Here is a 22,297-nt window from a genome sequence, read left to right as displayed (position 1 = left end):
TGTCCCCTCTATGACCGTCCTCACTTTGGACCCCTTCCAATTTGAGGTGCACTCTCTTCACACACAGACCCCTCTCACCTACAGCCTCTACCTCCCCCACCCTTTCTGCCCACCCTTTTACCCTTAAGCCTGTGGCTACTCTATCAGCTCCTGAGGTTGGGACTTTGACCTCTTCTCTGTCCCCGATGGCGATCCTTTGGTGCCCCCTAGTGGCCATATAAGGGAAACGGGATTTGCAGGACATGAGAAGGGAAAGGAAAGCGCCAATTTTCAGTTGTGTGTTGGCCAGACTCTATGTCTGGTGATTGTGTGAACCAGCTCACTGGATGTTCACAGCCCCTAAGGAGATCACAAGCTCTTCCTGCTCCTCTGACAGGAGAGAGATGGAATTCCTTACCACCAAGCTAAAGAGAGATGGTACCAAGGCAGACTTCAAAACCACACATCCTCCATGGGTAAGGGCACGTGGCAGGTACGAGGTGGGAGAGTTGGGCCATGAAAAGGAAGCCTCAGTTGGTGTTCACAGACCCTGTGGCCTGGTGGCCTTGGAAGCACCGCACCCCGACTTAGGAGCCTCAAAGGGGACAGGTTTATTCTCTACACCCTGGGTCCTGCAGGCATCCATCTGGAGTGTGTCTAGACAGGGTTTACACAAAGTCGTTCTCGACTCTAGGTACAATAGCGATAAATAGAATTTATTTTGTACAACCCTTACTGACATACATGTGGCCACGGGGCTTCCAAAGTAGGTGTTGGGGCTGGAAGTCTCGCCTTGGGCGTGGCTCCTAAGAGTGAACAGATACACACAAGGACTTGGCTCACGGCAGCTGTGCCTGGCAGCCCCCTCCACAGCAATAGTGGGCAGGGGATGTCGAGGTCTGGACTCCAGACCAGCTGAGACCCCCTCAACCCAGTACGCCCAGGAGCGCGGGGTGGCAGGGTTAAGCTGGGTGCTGGATGAGGAGCCAGGGATGACCCTATCCCCGGCAGAGGATACTTGGCCATCCATCGTATGGAGACAGTGAAAGGACGTTGGCAGCTCTGTGGTAAAGCTGGGGGACTCAAGTTGGGTGATGGGTACAGCAGCCCCGGCCCCTCAGCCCACCTGGGGCCTCAGGAAGCAGTCAGCGTGATAGGCGGTCCTAGGACAACGACCCTCTTTTGGGGCAGGTGCACGGAATCTGTCTTCAGTGATCTCTGAAATGCTCTTGTCCACTTGCGGCACAGATGCCCAGAGAATGAGGGTCTCACCGCGGAAGCCACACAGGACTCTGCCCAGTGCTCATCGGCACACCCCGCACCTGCTGCTTCCACGGTGGGGTGCGCGCATGCGCACGGCGCTCCTTCTCCTTTTCCTACCCCGTTCCCCATGGCTCCAGTCGGGAACCCGGTGTGACGGAGGCCCCAGTGGGGGCAATCCAGGGCCACAGTCCCTTCCTACACCCAGAGCTCCAGCCTGGAGTAGGGGTGGGGTGATGCCAGCAGCATCCATCCATTCGAGAGCTCTGGATGGCTCCGCCCTGCGGAGACAGCCCAGATGGGTGGGCCCAGGGCTTGGAGGGAGGGGCGCCAGGGGCTGGGGTGGTGGCTGTGGGGCAGAGGGCCAGCTGCCTGGATGTGGTGCAGCATCTTCTTGTGCTTCTGAGGCCTCGTCTGCAGGGAATGTGGGACAAGAGACTCAGAGGAAGAGGGCAATAGCTTCTCTCAGGCCATGGGCATCCCCAGCTCTCCCCATGTTCCATGGTCGCCCAGTTCCTTTTGGGTCCATCAAGTCCCCCAACAACTCATAGGCAGAGGTGAGGCAGCACTGTGTGCCCACTGCACAAACAGGCAACACAAGGCCTAAAGGCATCGAGACTAGCCCAGGCCCACAGCCACCGAGGCCGGAGAGTCCCGCCCAGCCCGGGGCCTCTCATCCCCTCCTCTAGCCCATAGGATCCAGGCAAGTACGAGCTGACCTGCTCAGTCCCGCCTGCTGATGAGATGGCAGCTAGCAGCCCTGTGGAGACAGATGCAACCAGAGGTGGGGGCAGGAGACACAGGAAACCAGAAGTCATTGGATGAGCCCAGTCCTTCTGGCCTAGTGAGGTATCTCAGCCATCGGTCCCCGGGTCCCTGTCCCCAACCCTCTCTACCTTCTCCCAGGAGAGATCCCCTCATACCATCTGGGGTGTGTGCTGCTCAGATGTTTCCAGTTGGATCTTGATCTCGGGACACGCAGGGTCCCCCGACTTGACGGCGTCTGGGTGGGGTGACCGTGTGAGGCCTGGGAAGGGGGGCAGGAGGGAGCCACCTCACTGACCAAGAGGAGGCACCAAGGAGATGCAGGTATGGATGGGTGACTGGCACTGGGGTTCCCCCACCCTGTCAGGCCCCTCCCTTAGGGATCATCACCCTCAACTCACCTCCCAGGTACCCTCTATTGTCCTTTGAGGCCAGTCTACCTGCCCGAACCACCGCCCCATGTAAGAGGCTGTCCCATCAAGTTCCCGTGCTTGGCCCCGCCCCCTCCCCAGCACAGCCTGGTACCTGGGGAGCTGCCCCCGCTCGTGGTGCTCACGCTGTCGTCCAGCCATGTGCTGTAGAGGAAGGAGTCCCGCTTATGGGGCGTTCCTGAGGACGACACGCTCTCCTGGGGAGGGGGGGGAGGTCAGCCCCACCCACAGCCCACCCCACCCCCATCCTTTGTTCAGGCAACACACATCTGCAGATGTTCTCCTGGTCTGGGTCTCAGGGATAGAACAGACCGGGAGCCTGAGCTCAGAGAGCTTGAAGTCTCAGAGGCCCACAGACTGTGAAGGCCCCTGAACCTCCACTCTAGAAGGCCAGCAGGCAGGGCCTGTGTCTGTCAAGGGACACAGGACAGGACAGTTGCAGGTACCCACTGGAAGTATGTTTGATGGAAAATGGCCAAGGTGCTCAAGGTGAGGGCCAAGCCAGAGGGAGGGGAGGAGGCAGGAAGACGAGACCCGCAGGTGCAAAGGCCTGAGGGTGGGGTCAGCCCACCACAGTTAGGGACTGCAGAGGAGCTCAGAGTGTCTGAGGAGGTAAGAGACAGTGTACGAGGAGTGTCTGGGCCCTCAGGGGTCTGTCTCTGTGGACAGCACTGGGCAGCCATGGAGGGCTAAGAGCTGTCTGCATCCCCAGCAGGTTGGGACACCCTTGCCGCCTGTGCCACCTCCCCGGGGCCCTGACCCCTCTGTGTCTCACCATGCCTGTATCATCTCCATCCACGCCCTCCGTCTCCTCCACCACGCTGGTGAAGCTGCTGGCACTGGAGGAGGATCTGGAAAAGCCTTGCAGCACTTCCGTTCTCTGGGCAGCCGACTCCACTCTGCCACACAGTGAGTGCCGAGAGCCATCAGCCGTGGGCACTGCGCCATATTCCCTGGTCCCCGCCTTCCCCGAGGGAGCTTGGCCAGGAGCCAAGCAAGCACCCCATGACTACCATTACAGCTCATCCAGCCTCTTAGCTTCCACGGGCTCCCAGTGAAGCCCTTCCCAACTCTGTGGATAGGTCCCCCCCCCCCCGTGCTTAAACACCCTCTCGGGACTCCCCATCTGCCCCCAGGGAAAGTTGGATGCTTTGCCTTGGTGCTCAGTAACTGTGAAGCTCAATGCCTTGGTCCCCTGAGACAGTGCTGCTGTGGGACCCATCTCACGGGCCTGGAAGCAGGAGGAGGGTGGTACTCAGCCTGGAGCCCTCACACTCGGGGTCTTTGTGTCTCCTGCCCAGAGTCTCCCCTATTCCAACAATTCCACAACCCGAATTTGTCCCTGTCACACTTTTCTGTCTCTGTTCAGCTCATGATGGCCCCTCACCCCACCCCCTGGCAGGGACCAGCCCAACAGAGCAGCAGCCTCCTTAGGCCTCCCTGCCTCTGGTCCTGCCCACTGCCAGCCTCTCTTAATAGCATGTTTAAAAGCATTGCTCTTTTTACAGACTTTTGTCCCATTTAAGATAAAACTCAATGCTCTCACATAGCCTCCAAAGCTATGAGCAGGTCTCTGCCTACCTCTCTGACTTCGTTGCTACCACTGCCCAATGGGCACAGTCCCTCACACTGCTCCAGCTACCCGTGGCCTTTCTTTCCATCCATCTGGTGTGCCTGGGCGGGGCTTGACCCACTAAGGAGGCCTCATTCCTCCCTGCCATCTCTCTCTGCACTCAGCGCAGATATGGTTTGCTAGGTGTATTATCCGGGCCAGCAGCTCCTTGGCTGGCTGTGCACACAGCTTGCAGCTGTGTTCCAGAGCACAGAGTGGGCACAGCATTCACGAGGTGCTCAGTGGGACATCAGGGAACAAAAAGAATGAGAGGCCCTCTCCCCCAAGCCCAGTTCACCCAAAGCCCTACCTGTTCTTGGTCGTGGGCATCTCTGGGGAGCTCTGAGTAGATGAGTTCTCCGACTTGGGCTCCTGAGAGACATGCCCGCTGTCTGGGGTCTTCTGGCCAGCTGGAGGGCTCTCCCTGTGGAGCACATAGGGGCAGTGGGGGGAGGCCCAGGCTGTGAGGGGTGGTCATGGGCATGGTGTAGCTTTAGAGGCCAACCCTGGCACAGTCCCCATGGGCTTTTTAGCCAGCTGGCTGGTCCTTTCTCTATCCATAATGGCCTCCTAACGGATGGTCAGCCAGGTTATAGCAGGCCTTAAACCCTGGATTTATGTTCGGAGCTCAGGGGGTATGAGAATCTACTGGCCGCTGTCTTGTGTTCATGATGAGGAACCTGTACAACAGCCCCAGGCTGTTGGCTCTTTTCCTACCTCACTTTCCACACTGTGGTGAGTCTCAGAGAAGTACAGTAGCATAGCCCAACCTACAAAGCTGCAAGAGGGTAAGGTCCTCCTGTCTGCTTTCTGGGCTCAGCCGTGCCCACAGGCATTCAGAGAAAACGCCAGCCCCTCTCCCTGCTTGCCCCTGCTGGGAATGTGAACTTGATCTGTAAGGTGCTGGCCCAGGGAACCAGTGGAACTGCTCAGTGTCAGATAGAAGTAGTTACTCCTAAGTGACCGCCGTCACTTGGAGGGGTATAAGTCAGGATAGGCGACACGCTGGCGCCCCCTGCAGATCGGAGTGGACAACACACCAGCGCTCCTGCCGGTCAGGGTGGGAGGCGCACCAGGCTTCCTGGTGGGTCTGGTTCCCACTCAACCCACCTCTTCTCCTGCACCTCCTGGATGTTCTCGATGCCAATGGCGCTGCTGCGGCGTGAGCCAAATGGACCAGACTTCTTCCTTGTGGGACTCTTTCCAGGGACAATCAGGGACTGTGGGGGAGAGACTCTGTCTCAGTGCCTACCTGCCTTGGATCACCAGTGGCCCCACCTCCCACCAGGGCCCTGCCACCGCGCCCAGAAGCCAACAGGTTAGGAGCAAGAAAGGAGAGAAACAGTGCTTCCCGGAGGACTGCCTGATAGACGGGCAGGCCCACAGAGGGACGGGGCTGCTCCGGAGAACACTCAGCAGGGCTGTGCTGGACATTAGTCCGAGAGAGGGAGAGGGCAGCCACTGGGGTCAGAAGGAAGGACAAATCCCCAGACGGCCCCACCTCTTGCCCCTGGGCCTCATGGGAGCTGCAGCCTAAAAGTAGTAGTGAGAAAGCAGTGGCGCAAACCCAGCCCCTACCAGGGCACCTCCACCCTCAGGCGTCAGACTACCTGGGGAGGCTCTGTGCCCCAAATGGGGACATCCCCTTTTACACACACTATGGCGGGAAGCATGGGGAGGTAGGAAGTGGGCCCTGAGGAGGCATGAAGGGAGGGACAGGATCTGCAGGCAGCTCATGGTAAGGAGGGGACACGGGGATAGGGAGAGATGATGCTTCATGCAGAACCGGCAATATTGGGAGACGTGCAGCTGGGCAGAGAGTACCAGATCCCAGCAAGGACCCAGTCAGGGTTCCAGGGGCCAGGCCAGGCGAGGGCCAGAGTCTCCTAGTGAGGAGATCTGGCCCAGGTCCCAGCATCACCAGAGCCGTGGCACTCTGCCCTGCACGCCCTTAGGCCTGTCCCGGGAAGGGGGCAACGTCCCCAATATGGCCTCCGTCCTGAGAGCGAGCGGAGAACAGCGCGTGCAGGCAGCTCCGGAGCCGCGGCCCCTGGATGGATGACAACCTCTTCCACAGCTCCTATGCCTAAGGCGCTGCCCCGGCGTCCGAATCTACTCGCGCTTTTCCCGGGAATAAGCAATGACTGGTGAGGGGCAGAGAGGTAGAGAGAGAGTGGTGGGCAGGGGCGGGGGTGGAGGGTGGGAATATGAAGAGAAAGAAGGAAAGGGAGAAACAGAGGAGGCAGTGGCAAGTGGGGACGGCAAGAGCACAAGACATGGGGAAGACAGAAACCGAGGGTAGGGAGGAACAGTGGGGCAAGGGAGGTGAGGCAGGTGGAACGAAAGGGGGTCCAAAAAAGGAAACCGAGGGCAGGAGGAATTGGAGGGGGCGGCAAGCGGACAGGGTAAGGAAGGATTGGCAGGTGTGGAAAGGAGGAGGAAACAGGAAGAATAGGGAAAGGAAGCCACGTGAAGAGAGGGAGAATCGTGCGAAAACAAAAACAGAAATGGGTCTGGTTACTGCCACGGTGGTTGCTGCTGGCCTGACCCTAACCCGGGGCCCCTCCACAGCCACCCACGGGAGGCGGGGCCGCTCCACAAGCAGGAAGGGAAGGGCTGAGAACCTGGGTTGGGGAGAAGTTGGGCCAGGTTCTGGATGTCAACGGACTTGGTGGCCACTGGACAGCCAAGCCTCACCTTGCTCCCCTGGCCAGACCAGACCACACGAGAGATGGTAGGGAGAGGGGAGACTCCCGCCACATGCACAGTCTCACAGCACAAAGCACAGGGCTTGGCATGCAGACAGCAAGCAAAGAATGTGTGGCTGGGTAGGTGGACAGGCGGATGGACTGATGGATATGTAAGTGGGAGGATTATGGTTGGACAGACGGACCAGTGGGTGGATTGATAGTTAGATGGGCTGATAAATGGATAAATGCATAGGTGGGCGGATGGGTAGATGGATGCATGGGTGGGTAAGTGGGTGGATGTCTGAGAAGGTAAGTGGAGTGGGAGAGGGGCAGAGCGATGCATGCAGTGTCTGGGGTAGCCACTAGATGGCGCAAAGCAGCTAAGTTATGATGTAGGCTTGTTGAATTCCCTGAGTATTGGGGGTGCAGACTCCCATAGAGACTGGCAGACAGTAATCAGTGACCGGGTTCACTTAGGCAAGCCCACACAGAAGCCCAGTTCCAGACACACAAAAGGCAGTCACAGGCATTGAGGCCCAGGCTGCTGCAAACACAGACTAGCATACGTCCTAAGCATACGTCCTGAGAGACAGCATTTGTCCTGATAATCAGAGCTTAGCACGCATCCTTTGCTCCCACGGCAGCCCAATTCCTGACACACAGTATGTACTCACACAGCAACCTAGGGCTGGGGCACACAGAAGGTGCTCACAGAGTTGGCGCCCACACAGAAGCCCATTTTTTTCAACACACAGTAGGTGCTCACACAGCAGATCAGGGCGGGGCACATAGTAGGTGCTCACGAGAACTCAAGTCTGGGCTCACAGTAGGTGCTCATAAAGTACATGTCCACACAGCAGCCCAGGTCCTGACACACAGTGGATGCCCATAGCCTCACACACAGAGGTGCCTCCAGAGACTTAAGGCTTGACAGTAGGTGCCCACAAAGCAGCCCAGTTTCCAGCACACAACAGACAGCAGGTATTCAGTAAGGACTGGGACACAGAGGCTGTAGAAAGTCACACCCAAATAAACAAAGGGCCAGGAGGAGAAGGCCAGGGGCTTGAGGAACAGTATGTCCCGATTGGGGTACTTGGCCCCGGAGAGCGGTATCTACATCAAGTCCAGTGCCCAGGGTGAGCATGGGAACAGCAGGGCGGTGGGAAGAGGTAAGGCCAGGCCTCAGGAGGAAGGGAGCACCAAGGGCCCTGGGGAGGAAGGCGGGTCAGGGAAAGTCTGGGGACACTCACTATGCCAGCTGCCTTGGCCAGGTCCGGGTTGTTGGGGGTGAAGCTCCCACTGTGGCTGGTAGACACGGTGTTGGGTTTCTTGTTGCTCAGTCCCATGGCATCCATGGACTGGCTCCGGCTCCGGATGACCCTCTGTGGGAGGAGAGGGGGGCATAAAGGAGGCATGGGCTTCCTGGGGCTTCTTACCCTTGGCAAACCTTCAGGAAACATGCATCTTGCCCCTTGTCACCAATGCCATTCTGGGTGACCCTTTGAAGCATCAGCTGTGTGTCACGCTAGAGGCAGGTGAACAGCGAACTTCAGCTGTGTCACCAGCATGTTGAGCGTCTCATGTGGATGTCATGAGGAGAGCAGACAACACTAGGCATGTGCATGGCTGGTCGTGCTCACCAGGGGCCCTTCAGGACCCTCTCAGGGTCCCTTCCCTCTGTCTGTTTTTTTCCAAGTGTTTCCTCTACATGGTGGAGCTGTCTGATGGCCACTTTAACCAGGAAAAAACCCTAGGCAGAGGTGAGCCTGAGGCCCATGGGGCCAGATCATATGCCTTTCCCTGCAGACTCTGTTGCCTTAGGAGCACACTTGGACCTAATCCAGGGTCCCTACTTGGCATCAGCCAGATGAGAAACCCCTGGACCCTGCTCAAAGCAAACATTAGACCTGTGTTCAGTCCGTGGGTCCCTGACTCTGGCTGGTGTCCTTTGTGGACTACTAGATTAATCTTCCTATAGAAGCCCACAGTTCCCACTGTGGCTGAGCCTGGGTAAGAGTGAGGCCACCTCCCCGCTGTGGACCAAGAGGAACAGAGAAATCACTGCGCACCACCCTGCAGCTGGATGAGTCCAGGCCCCATCCAAAGGGAATCAGAAGCCCCCCTCCTCTGCCTACCTCTAGATTGTCCTTGATATGGTAGGTGGGCAAGATTTTACACCCACAGGATGCTCGCCTAACTGCTTTGCAAATAATTCAAAAGCGTTTGAGTGTGGTGAGCTGTTATGAACCCCCATTTCCCTACTCAACAGATAGCTGAGGTTTGGAGAATGCTCACGCTAAGAGGCAGAGCTGAAATGTAAACCCAGGGACCCCGTGCTCTTAGCTAAACCACAAAGTACCACCGAGGTCACACAGTGAGGAACCCCTGCAATGTCACCCAAACAAGACAGACCTCCTCCCCTCAAACCTGGCAGCCACAGCCCACAGCACCACTGCTCCTTGCTGATCTAGAGAACTCCAACCTTTCGGGGTGCTCCCAGACAGACCCAGAGCTCCTCCAGCCATTAACCCCATCCCGAATCAGAGCCCCACCTCATACTCTTCTTCCTCGCTCAGAATACCCAAGGCACAGAGCACATCTCCAAATCTCCATGCACCCGAAAGTTTAGGTCCACCAAGCTATGTCTTCAACCCTAGCCACACTTGCAAGCCGAGACACAGCCCTCAGCCAGACCCCACCTCCAGCCACATGTCTCTCACAGAGACACCAGACTCCACCTCTGGGACTAAGACCCAGACCCATCCACAACTGAGCTGCCTGTTGCTATCACACCCTACTCCTGCTCCACGAGCCCTGCCCTCCAGGGTGGAGTCCCGGGCCCCCTTACCTTGAAAGACTCGAAGAAGCCACCCCCACCGCTGCCATTCTCCATCTTGTCATCGTCACCACCCAGGCCCATCATGGACTGGCTGTGGATGTGGAGCTCCTCGTAGAGTGTCTCCAGAAGGGCAGCACGTGTCCGCTCCTGTGGGTCAGCCATGAGAGACCCCAGAGATCGAGTCCCTGCCTGGGACCCCAATCCCGGCTTCACCTTCAGGAGCTTTTCCTGCAGCTGCACTGGCCTCCCCAATCCTCCAGCTCCCTCCTTTTGCGTGAGTCTTCACCTCCCACCCGGTGCATGTGGACCCCTACCCTCTCTGCCTCTTGCTTGCCCGCCCCCAATCAGCACCCCGTAGGCCGAGGTGTGAGCATGCCTTTTCCCTCCAGGGAGGGTGTCCGTCCCTCCAGGCCACGTTTACCTCCAGTTTGGCAAACTTCTCTGCTTTGTAGCAGGCGTACTCAGCGTTGATCAACTTTGTCAGAAGAAATTCCTGGAACTCAGGCCCCTGGGATCCCCCCCAGCGTGGGGGAAGTGAGAAGAGGGTCAGGTGACCATTTAGCGGCTGATGGAAGGTGAGTCATGCTGGGCCTCCCAGAGTCCGCTCTCTAGCCTGGCACCTGTGAGGGACCCTGTACCCCTGATGGGAAACCCCTAGCTGCGGAGGGCCCATTAGAACATGAAAGCGGAGGGAGGGGTCAAACCAAGGTTTGCCATGCGTCTCCTGAGAGGTTGGCAGAGACGTGTGTGCCCCTCCCCCACACACATAGAGGAAAGGCAGTCAAAGAGGAGAAAGGACGCAGTCAGCTAGGAAAAATGTAAGGCAGCCTGTGGTGTAGGCTGAACCTTGAAGAATAAGTCACGGTGTTTATCCAGACAAAGAGAGGTAGCACCGGTGAAGGGTGAAAAGGAACCTAGATCCTCAGTACACAGAGATGCTTCAACTCCTCCCCCGCCCCTCCCACTCTGATCCTGCCCTCGTGATTGGGGGGGGGGGCGAGGAGGGGGAGAGGAGCGGGACGGACAGGGCTGCCTCTTACCTTCCTGAACACAGCAGGATCTGGGAGGGGAGGCCCGAAAAAGGGCACATCGTCTCTCGCGGTGACTGAGACCTGAGAGGAAAGGAAGCTGAGTCCGTGGGGTCACAGACCCCTAAATCAGCTCCTATCCCGTGGGGTTGGGGAGGATCTGGGACGGCTCAGTTTGGGAACCTTTTAAACCAGAATTTCAGCTCCTCCAGCTGCTGCCCTGAGTTTGCCGGGCTGAGGAGGTGGGGTAAGACCAGACCAGACCAGACCAGGAGGTAAGCGGCCCCTCTAAGGAGTCCTCGCTCCTCACAGCCAGGAGCCCTCGAAGGCTCCAATTTACCCACCTTGTAGAGGGGGCCATCGGGGCCACCCCCCTCTGCCTGCACCACCACATAGGCATGCAGGAAGTTGGAAGCAATCATGTCTGGCACGAAGGGCGTGTTTTCGTCCTGGAAGACCACGGCGACGATGTCGTTCCCGATGTGCCGTTTCCGCTGCAACTGAGCACAGGGCCACAGGCCTTCATAGCCTGGCCATGTAAGGTGTGGGCAGGGGTACCCGGAGGGTGTAGGGCTGGGGGGGATGGAGCAAGCAGAGATCACATCCAGGGATGAGTGTTCTCTGCCCACCCCCAAAATAGCAAAACTTGTCTTTAAAACGATTCCGGTCTCCTTGATAACCTCTGACAGATGAGAAAATGGAAGCTGAGCCTTCCAAGGTCTCCTGATGCCCTCAGGGACTTCGACCCAGGTCTCACCTCTCAGCCCTTCCCTATCCCAACCCTATCTCGGCACCTCCAGCCACACACAGTCCATCACTGAACAGTGAAGTTAGTGATGCTGAAGTGGAAAATCAAAGAAAAAAAAAAAAAACCGTAAAAGTAATCGTCTCCTTCATCCACCAGCACCTTTTAGCACTCTGGGCTGGGGGAGCAGAGGCAAGCAGATGGCCTGATGGGAAAGTTCCAGATGAGGGGAACCGAATTTTGAATGTAGGTCTAAGAACATGCTTGAACTCCCTACTCTTCCTGCGTGGGACTCTGCACTTCGTTCTCTTAGCGACTTGACAGCCTGTCACTTCACCTTAAAAGCGCTTCCTAACTCCTGGCTCTGCTCAGTCTCGGGACCCCCACATGACCCCACCATGTCTTTTGCTCCTCACCAAAAAAAAGAAAAAAGCTCACCCAGGCAGGGCCCCCCCGCTGCGTATAATTTACTGGAGTTGCATTCCTACAGTAGAAGCCATTATCACCATCACCTCACAGAGGTAGCAGCCAAGGCTTTGCCTCCTCCCCTGTCCCACCTATAGCCTGCCCCAGGGGGAAGGGATCAATTCCATATCTGCAGCACAGGGCCACACTGAGTCTGGTGTGATGGATGCTAAACAGACAAGTAGATGGGGGTCACAGGTGACTGCAGGAAACAGGTAGATGGGTGCCCAGGCTACCTGCTGGGCGTCCCCTTCTGTGTATGGCAGCTTGGTGGACACATGAAACATGATCTCCTTGTTGCGGAAGTTGCAGTAGACGGACTCGGTCCCGGTCTGCCCGTGAGTCACGTCCAGGCCTCCTCGGAACCTGTCCCCAGGCCCCCAAGGCCATGGCTCAGTCTCCAGCTCCAGTCAGGCCTCCATGGGGCCAGGACGGGGCTCCCTCCCTGCTCGGGGACATGGTCAGAGCAGTTCTTCTTCTGGGGCTTACCCCTTGAAATCCTGCAGTTTGACTTTCTGGCCCAGAAACTCGAGGAATTCCACAAAGGCAGGACTTTCCTCGTTGGTGCTGAACAGTTCCTCCTCGGATGTCTGGAGACCACACACGTCACATAGCTGCAGCTTGGGGGGGGGGGCCTCCCTCGGCCCTACTTCCTCCCAGAGAGTGGCCTCGAACAGCCCAGGTTCCTGGGAAACTTAGTGCCCTGGCAGGTGACAGGTGAGGTGGGGTGGGGTGGGCCGCAGGGCCGGGCCAGGGGAGGGGAAGGGTAAACACACCTGCCCCAGCTTCTGATAGATGACTCCGAACTTGAAGTTATTGCTGATAACATGCTCGTCAAAGGTGACGATGAGTCTGGAAGCCTGTGGAGACCAAGGGTCGAGCATCACAGTGCCTGCTGCCCTGGGCCGGACACCACACTACCATCCTCCTAAGCAGAGACTCCACCTTTCCCCAACCCCTTGCTTTCAAAGGCTTCAGCAGTTTGCCTCAGGTCAGCAGCCTGCAGGCCTGCCAGGGTTAGGCCTTGGCCCTCCCTGATCCCGTTGGATTTCCAAGTTCTACCTTGAGCCCTGCCTGTCATGGCCGAGGCCGCTCCCATCCGCTCTACGATGCCCAGTTCACTCCCTGACCCTTGGGCAAACCTCCTCATGCTCCTAGGCACCCAAAGTCTGACCAGCTGGCCGTGGGGCCTTGAGAGGAGGGTTGAGAGGGGGTCCCTCCTCGCTTTGAGCCTGTTTCTCCCACCAGAACCAAGAGGTGGGGCTTTACGACGTCCCTTCCTTCACCTTTCGGGACCTCAGCCTGATCAAAGACCCAGCCAGGAACCCCCAGCGTCTCTCAAGGCCATGACTTCCAAGGCTTATTATTTCAGGATTGTCACAGATGTCACCAGAGCCAGTAGCATGGGGCTGTAAGTGCTACGAGGAGGCACTTACGGAGCTATAGGGGTTCTGTCCCCCTGAATCCCCTGGAAGGCGAGGGCCATGAACCTCCAGAGCACAGACCATCCTAGGAAACTGTCCAGATAGCACTGACACTATTACACACTGTGGGTGATGTAGGGCTGTCAGGGGCAAGCGAGAGGGCCTGGGGGACATGCCTGGCCATCCAGAGTACCAACAGCTGCCACCCATCCTTGGTAAGCAAGCCAGGTCAGGTACCTTAGGATAAAGCACGGGGTAGAATCGATCCACGTTGACATCTTCACATACCAACTACAAGAGAGCACAGGGAGGGCCGGGAGTTGGGCTCAGAGAGAAAGGGAGAGAGACTTCCTGGGTCTTGGTAGGCCAGTCTAGGGAAGACAGCGGCAGAAAGGAGTGGGGACCAGCTCTGCTGGAAGCAGGAGGGGCTAATAAAAGACTAAGAGCCCTCACTGCTGCTCAGAGTGGAGCTCGGAGAACTGGGGACCCCTGGGATCTGTGGGTGCTGTAAAGAGAGCTAGAAGCATATATGCAGGCACCCAGGACAACCCTGAGCGGCGTGCACACTGGCTAGAACCAGGTAAGAGGCTGCCTGTAGAGGCTGCGGCCACATGCAGGCTCAGGGATCCCGGAAGTGCCAGATCCAGGATGCTCATGGCCTCACCTTTGCCATCTGGACCACGTTGGGGAACTCGGTGAGGCAGGAGATGGGGATGACATCATGGTAGGTCCGACACTTGGTCCTGGGAAGAGAAAGTAATGCAGGTGAGAGACTGAACGGTGGGAAGATCTCAGGGAGACCGGGGAGTGGGGGGCACCGAGCCTGGCTAAGGCACGACCGTGCCGTGCGACCTCAGGCAAAGTCTTGCTCCTCTCTGGGCCTCCATCAGGAAGGCCAGTACATCGAGCAAAGCACTCGAACTCTAGACCTCGGTCCTCCCTACTGTCTTGGGCTCCACCACCCCCCCCGCCCGCCCTTACCTAAGCAATAGCCTCAGGTGCTCTTGATCCCCGATGACATCATACTTGAGCGAGAAGACCAGGTGGCCGAGAGCAGTGTCCAGCGAGTAGTAATTGAAGTGCTCCTGTGGTGGGGAGGGGGGGGAAAGTGAGGGAGAAAAGTGGCTTCTGGAAACCCAACTGAGGTCCCTCACCAAACAGCAGATGCCGAGGTGACAAAAGACTGCATTAGCTCCACCCCTTACCAACCAAGAAAAGCGGGAGGGAGGCCACCTATCCTAACGGGGCAGGCGAACCAGGTGTTGAAGAATGCCTGTTGGCACCTTACGCCTGTATGTGTGAGTACTGCCTGGTTCCTGAGTACTCAGCAAGCACTCAATGAGGGAAGCCAACCAGCCAGGTGAGGTGGGGGATACCTGGCCAGAAGGCCTGGGGAAGCTGAAGCAGGCGAATCTGAGTTCAAGGCCAGCCTGAGCAACACAGGGAGACTTTGTCTTAAGAAAAGAGAATGAGGGGATGAGGCTGGATGCCTCGGCAGGTGAGAGCATGTACCAGACTTCTGATTCCAACAGCCATGTGAGGTGGCCGTAACTCTAGGGCCAGAGGATCCAGCGCCCTCTCCTGACCTCCACAGAATAAAGGGAGTAGGAAAAGAGGGAGGGGTGGAGGCCAACCAGCTCAAAAGAAACGGAAATTGAAGGGGAAAGAAGCCTGAGCCGCTGACTGATTGCCCAGCTGTGGCTCAGTGGCCCCTGAAGCCGGGCCCGTGAGAAACAGGAAGTGAAGCATCCTAACTGACCAGGCAGGTTTCTGCCCTCCTGCCTCACCTAGAGTAGAGTAAGCTGGCAAGACAGTCGGCAGGGCACAAGGGATACCTATGACAAGAATGGCACCCCTCGATGGTACCCAGGACCAGCACCTTTTTAAAGGGGGAAAACCTTAAGCCCAGAAGTGAGAAGCCCCAGCCCCAGCCTGGCCCTGGGCTCCCCCTGCTGGCCCAGGCCTGGGAGTGGAGCTGTTCAGCCACACCCGCCCTGAGAGTCATCCTGGAAGCGAGTCTTGTTTAAACACGAACACTGCATTTGGAGGCAGGGTGTAGAGAGAGGTGGGGCTGGTGGTGGTGGGGTGCCCTCAAATTTGCAGTTCAGGAGCCAATGAATGGATCTATACCAGGGCTCCTCTAACCCCTGGCCTGGGCACAGAGTGAGAAAACCCCCAAGCCCCTAACATTGTCCATTGGCGAGTGGCCAGGAGTCCTGGGGCTGGGAGTTCCTGACAAGGGCAGAGGAGCCCTAGAGATGCAGTGGAAGATGGGCTCAGGTTCTCTGGAAATTGGTGCCTAAGGTCACCATCAGTGACTCTTCCTGCCAGGATGTGTTCCCTGGGCACTGCTTTCCCAGCTACCCCACCTCCGTCCTGCCGACCTGACCCCAGTCACCACACCTCCTCCAAGCGCCTCCACCTGTACCTTAGTGTCTACTGTGCTGAAGACCCCTACCTCCACCTAGCATCGTAACTCCATTAGCAAGCTTAAGAGCACCAACTACGTGCCAGGCTCGTGATCTCCGATTCCTAGACAGAGCTGAGAGCACTGGACAGTGGGCACTGGGGTCTCCCTTCCTCCCCCGCAGGCTCAGCTAGGAGGTAGAATCCTGCTGGGCCCAAGTGAACTGCCCCACCCACCCCCAACCCAGATAGCACTAGTATTTCCTAGACGTAGTTAGTGCCCTGCATCTACACTGAGACCACATACCTTCCCAAATCCTGCCAGGGATTTCCATTATGTGCATGTGTGCACACATATATCTGCCATCCCCTGGCTTCAAGCCCCATCTTCCGGCTCAGTAACTGATCTTGCCCGAGTCACCAGGCGAATTTGAGCTTCCTCTTCCCTAAGAATAGGGAGAGCCTTGCTCTCAGGGTGGCACAGCAGACAGGTGTGGCGGCAGCTACCGCCAACCGTGTGTCTATTACGTGCTTCACAAGCGCTTGCCTTACAGCATTTTTTACAGATAAGGAAGCAGTTCAAGAAGGTTAAATAAAACACCCAAGATAACAGCACAGACCAACAGACGGAGGCACCACTGGGTACTTAGGCCCTGAGGCCTCAGAGCCCGTGAGATAACTCTTCCGTTTTCACGGCAAACTGACACCATGCCGGTGTAGAACCTAGGGTCCCAACACAGAGTTTCTCTCAACTCTCTCACCCAGTAATTTCTTTCATTGTGCTTCTGGGAAACAAGGTAGGCCTTGAAGCTCTGGTGATTCTCCTGCATCAGACTGCCAAGTGCTGTGATTATAGACACGCATCACCCTACCGGGCTCACCTTGGAGAGTTCTCACCTTGCCCAGCCACCACTCAGCAGAGGGTCACCCTGGGTGTCAGATATCGGGTCTGCTCTGAGACCATGGTGACCCCCCGTCCAAGTCAAGCTACGACACCCCTGTGTCTCCCCAGCCTCCTGGCTGCCGAGGGCCAGGTCTGGATCGATTTTATTTGCTGCTCCATAGCTGGTGCCCAGGGCAAGACCAGGTATACAGCTAGCGCTCACTATTTGCTCACATGAAAAACAGTTTCCGAGGCCATTCAAAACCGCCTACTAGCATCTTCTCATTAAGGCTTCCTGGAAAGCATGTGAGCGAGACGCCATCACTGTTGGTTTTACAGACCAGACGGGGCAGGTAACAAGGTAACCCAGCTAAGGCGCAAACCATGGTGGGGGCCTCTTCTCTTGACAGCTGTGCCCAACTGCCTTCACAGTGAAAGAATGAATGAATGAAGCCACGGGACACCCCCCGGAGACTCAGAAGTCTGAGATGCCTACCTAGCCACGTCCCCTCCCCCAGGGCCCGGCCTCTCACCCCAGCCAGCCGCTCACCTTGCCGAGAAAGTGCTTCCGGTAGATTCTGGCTGTGGGGTTGCACTCCAGCTTGACCTTGGTGGTGGGAGACTGCAGCGGCTCTGTCTCGGGGATACTGCTGATTTCATGGTTGGTGCCTTCAATCCAGTAGCCCCCAAACTGGGGCAGCAGGATGAGGGGGAAGGGCCCTTCTCGCCCCAAAACCTAGAGGGGGACTCGGCTGAGAGCTACTCCGCAGAGCACCCGTTAAGGAACCCAGGGCAACCTCCCAACTCAGACCCGGGACTATTAAGCACTACTGGATGGCCCAGGGCTATGAGGAGGTCCTAGACTTTCATCCACCCCTCTGGGGAAGCTACTTGGCTCCGCTCCTCTCAGCACTATGCAAAAGATGAGGGAGGGGTGGGAGTGTGGCCCAGAGGCCTCAGATTCAAAGAGCCGTGGAACCCTCAGAACCAGAAAGTGGGTCTCCAATGGGACAGTCTTTCATGAGGGCTTCCCTGGGGTCGTGGTAAGGGTGGATGTGGGGCTCAAGCTGGTACCTCATGGACACTTGGGTAGGGAATGTAGTCCTCCTCCGTCTGCAAAATTTAAACAAGCCAAGGGCCAGCTGAGGTGGGGCTTCACCTCTCACAAATGCTTGCTCAAGCATGTGTGTGCACATAAGCACACACACACACACACACACACACACACACACACACACACACACACACACACACACACACACAGTTCCAGGTTACTCTGAGGCTCCCTGGCTCTGATATCTTCAGAAGCTTTCTTCCAGGGACAAAGGATGCCCCCTTCCTGCCCAGTCTAGCTCAGATGCACTGAGGCAGTAGTCTGAGTAGGACTTTATAGCTGACATTCCTACCAAGCCCCTGGGTGGCATCAGTCTGAGGACAGCTAGCTCTGAGACTCCAGCCTTGAATGAAGCTTCAGTCTCACAGCCCAGCACCCCGCCCCCCCCCCAGCCCTATAACCCTCCCCTAGGTCCAGCCACATCTTCTAGGGAGAATTCTGAATCAGAGGTACATGGCTATCCGAGGATCTGTGATTGCCCTTGCCCCAGACAAGAGCTGAGTGGAGCAAGGCTCACAGGCCAATGAGTAAACACAGACATTTGATGACAGCCACCTTTGTGGCAACAAGGGCTTCAGCTTTAGTGCCGGGTGGCCTGGAGGGGCAGGTGCTTTCAGTGGTGCAGGAGGCCAGCAAAAGCTAGCTTTGAAGGCTCTTGCCAGAGTCAGGGCAAAGGCTCTACACGCTGCTAAATTCCAGGGGCCAATTGCCCTGTATACCTAGGGCCCAGGATTGGCACACAGTGGGACGCTCTCCAGAGACCCTACCCAGCCAAGTAGGGTGTCTTGTCCCAGACTGTGGCCTGGTCCACCTACCTTGAGGGGTGGCGGGAAGGAGCATCGTTGTTCATCCATCCTGCTTCCCTGCAAGAGAAGGGATGCTGTTGTTACCCTTCTGCCCTGCCTGTCACCAGGAGCCCTCCCTGAGCTGAGGGGAAAGCCCTAAGAGAGATTCTCATGTATGTAGGGGCACTTGCAGAGCAAGGTGCTGGCTGGCTGGCTGGGGTCCTCGGGCCTCTGGCATCCTCTCTGTAATGTGCGGAGGGATGGAGGGACGTATAGCAGCAGGGAGGGTCTGGGGGCTCTCTGCAGGCACGCAGGTGCTGCTAGGAGTGGGGGCAGGCAGGGTGGTGTACTCAGGCCTGTTGTGTGTGTGTGTGTGTGTGTGTGTGTGTGTGTGTGTGTGTGTGTGTCTGTGTGTCTGTGTCTGTGTCTGTGTCTGTGTGTGTAGGGAGGGAGGGGGCTAGTGCATCAAGATACATGGGTGAATTCACCCAGGTGCAAACAGGCCAGGGCTGGGAGGTGGAGGGTGAGCAGGGGTGAAGCAAGGGTCAGGACTGCACCCCAGGCTGCCTGGCTCATTAATCCCTTCCCATCTATCTCCTCCTCCATCCTGCCTGGGGTTCCTGCAGAGGAGCCCACCAGGACTCTGATGAGCTGGGTGGGTATGTGTGTGTGGGGGTGGCCTGCTGGGGACCCTGGGAGCCCAGAAGAGTTCACAGTCAGAGAGGAGGCAGGTGCCTAACGCTAGTCCTTCAAGGCTCTGCAGAGGGGACTTCCACCCTTAGCCCAGGCAGCTCTAGGGCTCCCCGGCCAACCCTTACCTGCATCTTTTCAATCATCTCAAACAGATCTGTGTTCTGCAACAGAGATGAGAGAGTGGGGTCAATCCCGAGGGAGGTGCGACTGATACTGTTAAGTCTGGGACAGGTGCTAACCCCAGCTTGCCTGGTCCTCTCAGGAGGTACCAAGAAGGTGCAACCGAGACTTTGTGGGAGGAGCTTTGTACAACTGACCCTCCCGAGTTTGGCCAGTTGCCTAGTGATGTGAGCCCAGAGCCCAGCTCCTGGATCTCTGGCAGATGCCCCAACTCAGTTTGCTTTCTGCAAGGAGGAGGCTGTTGTTGTAGTCTCGGGGAAGAGATACCTTCCTCTCTGCGGGTGCAACAATATCAGTTCTGGGGTTGGTATATGAACCCCTGAGAGCCCCCAGGACCCAGCCATAGAGCCAAGCTCCACCAGGCATGTGGGGAGGGTCTGTGGTTTCACCAGCACCCAGGAAGACAGCCGGGCCAGCGATGCACCCTCAGCCCTCAGCCCTCTCTATAAGAACTGGGGGCTGGGGACTCTTTGGGGAGAGATGCTGGATTGCCACTGTCTCTTCACCTGCATGTGGTCTCATATGGACCCTCCCCACCCCCGCCAAGCACAAGCCAGCCTGTCCAAGGCCAATCAGGACACGCACAGGGTTAATGCAGCGTCTGGCAGCTGCTTGGCAGCGTGGGCCTCTCCAGCGCCAACTCCCTTCTGAGTCTTCCTGGAAGGCAGCATCCCTACCGGATGGAGGCTGTCGATTGGGGGCCGGGCCTGGGAAGCCCCCAGAGTCTCCAGGCCAGCCTTCCCTCCAGCCCTTCCAAGGTTCAACTCAGGTGGTTCCTGCTGCCGAGGAGGGGCCATCTGAGCTCACACACATGTGCTAAGGTTGTGAATCCAAGGAACTACTCTCCATCTGTGAGACACACACTCACAGGCCTCTACACCATGATTTGAACAGGGTGCCAGGCATATCTTTTGTGTATCAAAACACACGCGCGCGCGCACACACACACACACACACACACACACACACACACAATCCACATGGAGTCTGTGCATAGCAATTCTTAGAGATATAACCTAATACACACATACACATGTTGGTGTCCTGAGTCACACACAGCACACACAAAAGTCCATTTACCGGATAGTCACACATGTGCACACACACACCAACGCAGGCTTGAACCCCAGTAACTGCACACGCAAACACAGGCATTCTCCTGGCTGAGACCAGGGCACACACTGGTGCGTGTGCAGGATCAGCCACGTGCTCAGGGAAACAGATGCAGAATCCCAGGCCCCGGTGCCAGGGTCAAGGCATCAGTGCAACAGGGCCAAGCCAGCATCCCACATCGTAGACAAGAGTTCTGAGCAAAGGAGTCAGGCAAGTGCTAGGGTCGTTAGACCTCATGGAATCCTGAGTATAACCACCCATCACCACATGTGCACAGTGTGAAGGTCACAAAACCTCACCCCTTATGCACACGCTCTGAAGCCCACCTACAAAACAAGACCCAACCTGTAAAGTCCACTTCGGTAGTAGCCAGGAGCCCCTGAGCCATGGGCACCTGTGGCCACACCCAAGCACTGGCAGTTTGGCAGATAGCATAGACATACACCTAGAGTCCAGGAAGATAAACACATCTGTCAGTGTGACAGTGTCATAACAGGGCCACCATCCTTTCAGGGGCAGGTGGACAGTCTCTGACCTACCCCTGCTAAGGAGACCCAGCTATGGGCTGAGGAAGAGAGGAGACCCACTTAAGGTGACCAAACGGCCAGTCACAATGAAACACCACACACTGCTGCACCAGAATCACCACCATATAAACACTGACACATGGCACTGTCACCCAGAGTGTACACACACAGCAACAAGTAACACCCACAGTTACAGCCCCACAGGCAACAGCAGACGCCCTGACACATGGCAAAGGAAGGTTGGGAGTGGTGTGGCCAGAAGCCGGACATCCCACTGGGAAAGAGCCACCAAAAGTTACCCTGTGATACTTCTGCGCCATCTGTGTGGGGAAGACAGCAGAAGGTCCCAACAACAGTTACACACACACCCAGTGTCACTGCAGCCCATGGCCACAGTATCCCCATATCTGACCCAGGGGCAGCTGTGAAAAACTGCCCATAGGACTGGGATGCTCCGTGTAGTTCGGGTGTCAGTCCAAACACACACACACCATAACGGGGTTCAGGTACAGCCTGCCAGACTCTGGGTAGTAAGGCTGAGTGATGGCCCTGGGTCCCCAGTCGGCCAGGCCGCCCCTGCCAGGGTCCTCACCTGCCAGCCGGCCCCCGCCGGCAACGAGCCCCTCCTCGGACGGCCTTGGGGCGCTGGGGGCCGCGGCTGCGCCATCCCGAGCCCCAGCCCCGGCGGCGTTGTAAGCCAGCCCGGCCCGGGGCTCCGTAGCCGGAGCTCCGCGCTCCTGTCCCGCCGCCGCTGCTCTGCCTTCTCTGGGCTCACCCAGCCGCCGGGCCCGAGGGGGCGGGGCGCCAGGTGCGGGAGGCGCGGAGGAGGGGCGGGACGTGTAGGCCACGCCCACTCGCGGGAAGGCCCGGCAAGTGGCCCAGGACACTGCGCCTGCGCGCAGGAAGCCTTAGGCACTTTCTGTTAGCAGCTGTGTCTTCCCAGACTGGAGACCCTGCCTCTGGGCTTCAAGGACACGGTTCTTGGGACAGCTGTGCCCAGGGAATGCAAGAGTCCCGGAGATGCTGCTTTACTTGAGCACTTCCTTAGCAGGACCCTTTGCGTGTCTCACCATATGGCCATAACCAAGGAGGTACAAATGTCTTCACTAGACAGCTAGGGAAACCATATTCCAAGAGGTGCCATAGCTTATCTGCTAGGAAATCCAGGGACACCTAGGAAGGCGTGGAGCTGCAGTCTCTGGCACCTCTGTTGGCCCAGTTCACCATCTGTAAATTACAAGGCTGCTGAAGTCCCCCTATTTGACACTGCTGTCCTTGTGTCTTGGGCGGGTGCAGCCACTGTACAGCGAGGATAGGCCCCAAGACAGATGCTGGAGAAGTCTGGATGCTCCAGGGGC

General features: G+C 57.4%; 1 protein-coding gene across 22 annotated transcripts in view; it reads right to left on the bottom strand.

Annotated features, from left to right (window-relative positions):
• Positions 1-674: 674 nt before the first annotated feature.
• Positions 675-22,297, bottom strand: part of Rap1gap (Rap1 GTPase-activating protein) — a 65,112-nt gene continuing 43,489 nt past the window's right edge. For 6 of the 22 annotated variants that reach the window (XM_017593413.2, NM_001100713.2, XM_017593409.3 and 3 more), the window contains 23 exons: positions 19,245-19,280; positions 18,457-18,504; positions 17,602-17,640; positions 17,078-17,263; positions 14,220-14,323; positions 13,903-13,981; positions 13,476-13,529; positions 12,591-12,674; positions 12,304-12,404; positions 12,051-12,180; positions 10,949-11,104; positions 10,617-10,688; positions 9,998-10,084; positions 9,586-9,723; positions 7,988-8,119; positions 6,114-6,191; positions 5,158-5,267; positions 4,358-4,471; positions 3,211-3,334; positions 2,530-2,632; positions 2,163-2,266; positions 1,959-1,999; positions 675-1,653 (listed from right to left, as the gene is read on the bottom strand). In XM_017593413.2, coding sequence (XP_017448902.1) covers positions 1,991-1,999; positions 2,163-2,266; positions 2,530-2,632; positions 3,211-3,334; positions 4,358-4,471; positions 5,158-5,267; positions 6,114-6,191; positions 7,988-8,119; positions 9,586-9,723; positions 9,998-10,084; positions 10,617-10,688; positions 10,949-11,104; positions 12,051-12,180; positions 12,304-12,404; positions 12,591-12,674; positions 13,476-13,529; positions 13,903-13,981; positions 14,220-14,323; positions 17,078-17,263; positions 17,602-17,640; positions 18,457-18,504; positions 19,245-19,262 — 2,070 coding nt within the window. In that variant the 5' untranslated portion in view covers positions 19,263-19,280 and the 3' untranslated portion in view covers positions 675-1,653; positions 1,959-1,990. Of the gene's footprint in view, positions 1,654-1,958; positions 2,000-2,162; positions 2,267-2,405; positions 2,445-2,529; positions 2,633-3,210; positions 3,335-4,357; positions 4,472-5,157; positions 5,268-6,113; positions 6,192-7,987; positions 8,120-9,585; positions 9,724-9,997; positions 10,085-10,616; positions 10,689-10,948; positions 11,105-12,050; positions 12,181-12,303; positions 12,405-12,590; positions 12,675-13,475; positions 13,530-13,902; positions 13,982-14,219; positions 14,324-17,077; positions 17,264-17,601; positions 17,641-18,456; positions 18,505-19,244; positions 19,281-21,531; positions 21,719-22,297 lie in introns of those variants that run through there. The other 16 variants (XM_063287788.1, XM_063287779.1, XM_063287778.1 and 13 more) reach the window with 9 other exon arrangements.

This window comes from Rattus norvegicus, chromosome 5 (genome assembly GCF_036323735.1).
Source record: "Rattus norvegicus strain BN/NHsdMcwi chromosome 5, GRCr8, whole genome shotgun sequence".
Classification (NCBI taxonomy): Eukaryota; Metazoa; Chordata; class Mammalia; order Rodentia; family Muridae; genus Rattus; species Rattus norvegicus.
This window is presented reverse-complemented; position numbering and strand designations above follow the sequence as displayed.